An 8,538-nucleotide genomic window follows, 5' to 3' on the forward strand; every position below is an offset into this window, starting at 1 on the left:
TCGCGGAAATTTAATTTTAGCTAATTTATTACTAAAAGACAGTAATTAATTATTTATTTGAAGTACTAAAAGTATTGCATAGCAGTGCTTTTAATACTTAAAATAAGTCATTAATTACTGTCTTTTAATATTAACCAATATTAGACTTCTATCTAAAAAATTACGGTCGACACTTTACTTAAGTAATATTATAATATTAACTTATTTTTAAAAAACAACTTCGGTAAAAACTTCGGTTCTAAAACTTACTAAATTCTTAGATCCACAGAACAATTTTGAGACTGTGGATCTTTGGATCTAAGAATTTAAAGTACGCCAAGGATATACTTACAGTATTCAATATTCGAGAACAAAGAAACTTCAATAACCGATATAATACTTGGAAAAAAAATATCAAACGAATTTAAATAGAACAAAATTTAGAAACATAAAACTATAGATTACGAATCTTAATAGGATCGTATGTTACATTTTTATGTAGGAATCTAAGGATTTAAGGATCTAAGGAGAATAAATCATAAAAAATGGAAACTCCTTCAAAGTACTGAACAGTTTCCAATACGTGACTTCAATAACTTCCCGCGACTCTTCTATTTTTAACTTAAATAATTTATTTTAAAAGAATCGATAATCGTTAAGAGTTTCCGTTAATATTAGATAAAGAATATTATTATATTATTATTCGCATTTAAAGTGAATAAATAATTTTTATAAAACTCAAAATTTAATCACGATTTAAGACAATCGCTCTTAAAGATGATAAAAATAAAAAGTATGTCGATAAAAAAATTAATTTTAAAAGGATAATTTCTTCATAACTGTTCTGAACGCATTTAAAATATCAATTTCACTGAAAATAATGAATGAATAAATCTATATAGGAAGTAAAAGAATAGTCTACGAAAAGAAAAGCAAGATACAAATACATCTTTTTCTTCATTAATCTCGTGCGGTGATAAGCTCATATTGTTTGTTTTCACAGGCGTGATGGGATCGAACAAGATCATTTTATCGATCGCAATATATTGCGATGAGACTGTAAGAAAAAGAGATATACACAGAGAACAGTGATAGAACGAACGAGTAAGAGGCTGGTGTTGAATAGTGGGAAAGACTTTACGCGCCAGTTTCTTCCGTGTTGCAGAAGCGACGGCGAGGGCGACGGAGGGGTCAGGAGAAGTGGAGTACCGTTGTTTTCATTCCCATTGAGGCCAGTTTGTGTCAAGGCTGCTTTTCCACGGTGCCAAGTCGTGTGCGGATATGCGGTATTACGAGGTGCAGCGCGCGTTTCAACTTTGTGAAACGTTGCTATTTGGCTTGGAAAATATTGAAAATATCTCTTTAAAGAGTAAACGCGAACGTGGGAATTTATTTGAAAAAAAAAAAAAAAAAAAAAAAAAAAAAAAAAAACCGGAAGAGTTACAGAGAGGGAAAAAAACACGGCAGCGACGCAGGAAGGAAAAATATACGGCACTTTTAACGATGCGCGTTAAAAAAACGGCTCGTAGAGCAATTATCACCTTTGAAATTGATTTCTTCGCTTCGGAAAGAGAGAATTTCCAAATTTTGGAGATACAGATTTAACTTCAAAATTTCTGTTTGTTCAATGTGATTAAGCGTTTAATATATTTTATCGAATGATTTTTTAAAATAATTCTTAACTTATATAAGAAAAGAGATCGTCTTCGCGCTATATAATAATTATCAATTATTTATTTAATACGTATTTCTGAAATAAGAATTATCGAAAACCTTACTTAATATATAAATTTTAGTCGATTTACAAATTATAATTGATTTTAAACAGATTTTGCGAGATAACACAATACGCGCGTTGCAAATTTAATAATTTCCCGGACAAATACGAGATTTTCTGAAAGTGTATTGAATGATGATAAATCCCGCTTATTTGCAGTAACGTTGAAATCCGATTTATTATTTTGCGAAATTCGATATAAAATGATGCGAATTATTCTAATAATTTGTCAGCATGGAAAAAAGTATAAAAAACAAGCATGTGATCTTTCAATTTTAATTATTCTTTCGAACTACATCCGGATCCTTAAATCTTTTGATTCTTCGATTCTAACAGCGCTTTCTTTAATTTTACAACGTACGTTTTTTAAATTTTGCTTTATAATTGGCACTCAGTCTACATGAACTAGAAATTGAGAAAATTTACAAAAATATTATTAGGTACCAAAACCCGAATATGGCCCCCCTTCACTCCTTTGTGTTGAATTGAATCTTTCTTGATCCATTTTCACTGAAGCGGCGTCACAATGAGATTTTAAGATTTAAAACTTAAGCTTTAAGCCTCAAGCCGTAAGAAACTAGCCAATCACAATCGAATATGAGGAGAATAATCTATGATTGGTCAATTTGTTATGGCTTGAGACTTAAAAGTTTACACTTTACGCTTTAAAATCTGATTGTAGACGTCGCTTTAATAGTCTTCAATTTTATAACATTAGTTTCTATTGTTCCTGTGATAGTTTCGAGTATTTGTATTCCGGTTGTAATGGGTATTGAGAGAGGAAGACGGAATGTCACAGCGCAAATCCACGTGTGATCCACGTGCGCGATAAAGATGGGTATCCTCCAATCGTTGACGAGGGGCGTGTCGAGTTTCTTGCGGCAGCGTTTGTATTTTTAATCGAGCCTTTAACGAATTCCTGTATTTCGCAGCAGCGACGGCGGCGGCGCGATTACGTCACGCCTGTTCGTTCGCTCATGCGTACGCGAGACTGTGTGTGTGTGTGTGTGTGTGTGTGTGTGTGTGTGTGTGTGTGTGTGTGTGCGCGCGCGCGCGCGCGCGCTCCTCTTGACTTGAACGATAGATCAATCTTGATCGCACGGATCTTGTTGTTTGTATTGGCAGGTATCAGAATGAGCTTCCGAAGAAGATCAAGGCACGCGGCAAGGACGCGCATCTCAATCACGAGGAACTGGTGCAGACGATGAAATGGAAGCAAATAGTAAGCCGCTTTTTCCTTGTTTAGTCAACTGCGCCGAGGATCGGACTCCGCCGAGTTCGAACACGATTTTATCTGCAGTATTAAATTTTAACGAATTAACTAAAAATAGCAAATTTTATCAACTGCTTTTATAATAATCGAGAGCGGTGCGAGAACAATGATGTGAAGTATTATTGTTATCTCTTTTGTACGTACGCGATTCGGAAGAAAAAGGATGTAACTTATAATTTATGGACTGCGCGAAACCAGTTCTCACGGATAAAAAGATTACACTGATAGAGAAGAATAAAGAAATCGATTAAGAACAAAGAAAAAACGATATTATTTCCGAAATATAATTATCGAGAAGATTTATATTTATTATATGTAATTTACACCTTTAAAGTAATTAGTTGTTTGAATGTAAACCTGTAAAGTTTGGATTTGGCGGAGACTGAACCTAACATAGCAACATCTCGATGGATCTAAATAGAAAGATTTTTGTAAAACCTAGATATCCAGAATCTAGATATTCCAACGGGTGCTTGACTGCCATTTTGTTTTCAGCGTGGCAAGTTCTACCCACAGCTGTCCTACCTGGTGAAGGTGAACACACCGCGCGCCGTGATGGCAGAAACAAAGAAGGCGTTCAAGAAGCTGCCGAATCTCGAGCAAGCGATCACGGCGCTATCGAATCTGAAGGGCGTCGGTACCACGATGGCATCGGCCCTGCTCGCCGCGGCGTCGCCGGAGAACGCGCCTTTCATGGCGGACGAGTGCCTGATGGCGATACCGGAGATCGAGGGTATCGATTACACCACTAAGGAATACTTAAACTTTGTCCAGCACATTCAGAACACCGTCGAGAGGCTGAACAAACAGAGTAAGCGATTATGAATCACTATTTGCCGCATGCGCGCAATCCTGGAGTCTCTCGCGCGCGTTTACCGTATCGAGTCCTTGGAATGAGATTCTCATGATATTTCTTCTGACCGAGGTTTCCCATCGCGCGCGTCGGATTCTTGGGTACCTCTCTAATTTTATATTTCCATACTTTCAAGTAAAATATTACATATTACTGTATTTCCTTGAATTTAATGACATTGTCATTATCACTTGTTTCATTGCCAAATCCTTGAATTTTATATTTTCACATCTTCAAAATTTCTTTACAAAAGAAGGATTTAGTTTTTGAAATGCCATGAAAAATATTTTCTTTGTTCCAGCGTCAAATGGCAAGACATGGAGCCCACATAGAGTCGAACTGGCGTTGTGGACACATTATGTGGCGTCCGAGCTGAAGCCGGAACTGCTCGACGGTATTCCGGGCTCGACAGAGAATGGCAACTCGCACAGTGCCAGCAACGGCGAGGCGACAGAGCCGTCGGATGACAGTAATCAAGAAACGGTGGCGAATGGCAAAGACACGCCGGCGGCACTTGATCCGGCGGCGATTGATGAGAACAGCACGACGACATCCTTTACCGAGGACTCGATGGACAAACCGGCGACACCAATTACCGCCAGCGATCATCCCGTCGTGGGCGCCAGCGAGGATACGAATGATTCTCTCATTACCAACGACAGCAGCAACAACGCAACGCCACGACCTACCGATAGCGAGGACACCGAAGAGGACTCGCAGGACGCGCAGGAGCCGCCCACCAAGAAGAGCAAGAAGTGACCCGATCGGCTCGGTGACGCGACGAGCAACAACGTCAGCACTTTCGTGCCCGCCAGAAGTCTGTCGATCATCGCGGCACCGCGTCGTCGATTCTGAATCATCAAACGGATGATGGGACCGACGGACGTACGGACGACGGACGGATGGATGGATGGACGGATAGGTAGTATAGAGATGGATGCACGGACGGACGGACGGACGGACGCGGATGGATGGATGAATTACTCTATTGCGCGATTGCTTGGACGGAGCCGACAGCCGCTCACTTCATCCTCGACTCTTGCTGAAGAAGAGAGAAAAAGAGAGGAAAGAAAAGGAGGATTCGCATGACCCTAGAGATTCGGATGGAGATTCTGGGATCCTCGAATCCTCGAATTCTCTCACTTTGTTTCTCTCCTCTTTCAAATCCTTCCCGCATCTTGCCCACGGTCTCGTTATATCTCGTTTCTTTACGCTCCTCCCGTTCTGGTAACGATTTTTACCAAGTGACCGGACGAGTTCGTATCCTCGTCTGACGACTGCTGGATTCTCGCCGTTGTTGTTGTTGTTCGGACAATCTCGCGCGTTCACACAATGTCAACAAGAGTTTTGCACCACCTTTTGATTATGGATCTCCTGTATAAAGTATGTTGGAGCGGACGAGGAAACGTGAAAGTATATACTCAGTGTTGTTAGAAATAAAGGACCTTTCACGAATCTAGTGATAAGCCTTTGTATCCCTGGCACTTTTGACGGGTTTTTAATTGTCTTTCGTTTTTTTTTCTTTTTTTTTTTTTGATTGATATGTCATTTCCGAGGCGTTTAATACTTGCGGTATTTAGGATTTTTGTTTCTTCGAATTACATTAAGCATTTTACATTTTCGAATTTGACAAGATTTAAAGGCTTGAAGAAATTGAGGATTTCTATAATTTGAAACGATAAAGCTTTAAAGTTTTCAAAATTGGTAATTTAAATAGAATTATTGTGTTTATAGAAATTCGAGAGAATTTTGTCGATAATTTTTTTTTTTTTTTGGTTGAATATTTGCGTTATTGAATCCTTGAATTGCCGATTCTTCGAATACTCGAATGCCTCTTCTTCCACGGCTCCTCGCTCGCCGCTCTTCAAACACAACTGAAACTGCCGTTCTACAAACAAGAAGATGATGCAAAACTTTCTTGATACACATCGTCGATGTGTTTTCTAATTCACCCTTCGCGATGTCACATGTCGTAAATAATTAACGAGACTCCCTCGTGATGTTCTATTTATCACCGTCGCAACTTTTTGTTAAAGTATCTACATCTATCGTCATAAAGTATTCGATGCACGTATTTTTTTTTAATTTCCCCGAGGTCAATAATTCGATCAATTTCAAAGAATATTCTCGTAAAGCGATGTTGCATGTTTACGCGTAAACCGTGAATACGGTTACGAATAGAGTGAAGCCGTGACTTCATATGCGATGTTTATATGCGAATGCATATGCAATAAGAAGCAGAGATACATTTTTTATTTTCCATCTACTCCGAGCATACAATGCGATAATGAGATGATTTTACGCGCGTAAATATTCAGCATTGGCACGAAGCTTCGTGAATTCTTCGAAGGATTTCAGTTCTTTGTATCCTAGACGTTTAGAGAAGGCGACAGCTTTCAGTTTTCTCGACAATTAAATCTCCGCATTCTTAAATTCGTGGAAAGGAATCTGCGAATTGCAGAACCGTAAATTAATTTCAGGACGCGTGCGTCACTTTCAGTTAATCGATATTTGATCACGCCTTATTAGTCTCGCGCGACGTGAGTCAATACGGCGGAGTTCTCGAATCATTCCTTCAGAAGCGACAGTTATTGTTGAAAGGAGAAGGAAAAGGAGAGGAAGAGAGAGATTGGGTGAAATGTATGTGAATGAGGAGAGGAGGAAGAAGAGAGCAAAGCACTCCGTGAGTAGCAAAAATAAGGGCAGAGGAAATACTGGACACAATGATAATATTAATATTAATAATAATGATAAATAATAATTATTATAATTATAATTATTATATATAATACCGAATCATTACCATAATTTATATACCTAATGAGAAAACTGCATGTCAGAGTGATGCATGGAGTAAACCAAATACCTTGTAAGTAAAAAAAAACTTTAGAAAGAAATAAAAGTAATGCTTTCAGTCCATCAAGCTCAGTAAAATAACGTCCGGCCTGCGATATACTTCTACGCGCGCATAGTTCTTAAGAATATTCTAATTATTTAAGTACTTACTATGTATCTATTCAAGAGTTCATTTGAAGAATATTATTATCGAAATTTTGATTTTTTCTGATCTTGGAATTCTGAATTTTGTTGTTATAAATACTTTAATGAACGTTTAAAGTCTTTAAATTTTTAGCTTTTGAATTCTCAAAGTCTTCAACTTTTACGTCAACAAAAAATAATAATCGACATCCTTTTTCTCACCTCTCTCTCCTATATTCCACTTTTTAAATCATTTATTTTGCAAACACCGTTCGTTTCTTTTTATGAAAATTAATCTTCGAAGAAAGTTTAACAAGTGCTTACGTTAGGGAAAGTGAAATTATAATTATTTTATTCATGAGAATATTATCCTATTCTAAAGTTTAGAATCTAGACACATAAATATGATTTTAAAATCACGGGATTCTGCAGATTCTATTAGTTTCGATTTGTCTTTAATTTGTAGTTAACTATACTATGTTAATCTTTTGCAGCTTTAAAGTTACAAAACTTATATACGCATGACATTTCAACGGTATAAGATATCTTACAAAGTAAAGTTTTCATAAAGATTGAAAACGAAGGGTACAAAAAGTAGAAAACACGCATAAGTAATCGTAGAGCAAGAAATCCTGCGATTATGGTGAATTTTCAAAACGACGATTCGTCACTCTACAGCTACGAGTGAACGTCACACGGCGGCATAGCGGATATGTGCGAGAAGTGAAAGTAAAACACGTCTCGCATCTTCTCGACTTTCTCTCGACGTCGCTTTAACTTCTCGTCGTTGACGTCGTTCATCCTGCTGGGAGTAATGTGAAACCGCAGTGGCGACCACAAAATCACGTCCGTTTTCGATCGCCAGAAAAATATGCCTTTGCTCGTCTACTCCTTATTTTGCCTTAAATCTTTAATCTTTTTTTGTAAAAGAGAAAATTTATCAATCATTAATTATTAATAAATATTCTCGACGATGACTCACGTGCACGAGAAACATCGTCTTATAGAAAATATATTATTTTTATTTTTACTGGGCTAGAAAAGAAAATGTATATTTTATATACAGAAGAAAAGGCAAAAAAGTGCATGGAGAAATGTTAAAATTTAAACAACTCTCAATATACTTTCTAAAACTATTATCTAATATTTCTTGAGAAGTGGAATTTATTTAACAATCGGAAATATTCTTAACAATAGTGGACAACCTTTTGTCTGTGACTTTTCAAACAGGAAATTCTTTACAAGTCTGTGAAGGAAAACTGCAAATATATATATTTGACATTGTACAGGAAATGGTACTTGAAAATTTTAAAGTTCCTCGTAATTCTATACTCTATACACTCTTTAAAGAAACTCAAATCTTTCAAATAGAAAGGAATTCCTAAAGGAATTGTAGACGTTTCCTGATCTTTTCTAACTATTGTTATTTCTCAAAACTTCGGCCTTTCAGGCTTTTTTATTCTTTTTTTTTTTAAATTTGTATTATTTCCCAATAAAGACGCATTTAAAGAAGAGAAACCTCCTGTGTGAAAGAATGGTCAAGTATACAAAAAACACGAAAATGTACAAGGCTTGCAATAAAAGCACAATAGGAATAAGTCAAGGTGAATGACACACATCTAAGCAGGCCAAATGAGCAATGAAAAGTTATGTCGTTGACCTTCGTAGAGTAGAATG

General features: G+C 37.0%; 1 protein-coding gene across 1 annotated transcript in view; it reads left to right on the forward strand.

The window, feature by feature from the left end:
• Positions 1 to 4,667, forward strand: part of LOC108746986 — a 7,762-nt gene extending 3,095 nt beyond the window's left edge. The window contains exons 2-4 of the mRNA XM_018484166.1: positions 2,882 to 2,978; positions 3,525 to 3,840; positions 4,184 to 4,667. Coding sequence (XP_018339668.1) covers positions 2,882 to 2,978; positions 3,525 to 3,840; positions 4,184 to 4,641 — 871 coding nt within the window. The 3' untranslated portion in view covers positions 4,642 to 4,667. The remainder of the gene's footprint in view (positions 1 to 2,881; positions 2,979 to 3,524; positions 3,841 to 4,183) is intronic.
• The last annotated feature ends 3,871 nt before the right edge of the window (positions 4,668 to 8,538 follow it).

Source organism: Trachymyrmex septentrionalis, unplaced genomic scaffold (genome assembly GCF_001594115.1).
Source record: "Trachymyrmex septentrionalis isolate Tsep2-gDNA-1 unplaced genomic scaffold, Tsep1.0 scaffold19, whole genome shotgun sequence".
NCBI classification, from domain to species: Eukaryota; Metazoa; Arthropoda; class Insecta; order Hymenoptera; family Formicidae; genus Trachymyrmex; species Trachymyrmex septentrionalis.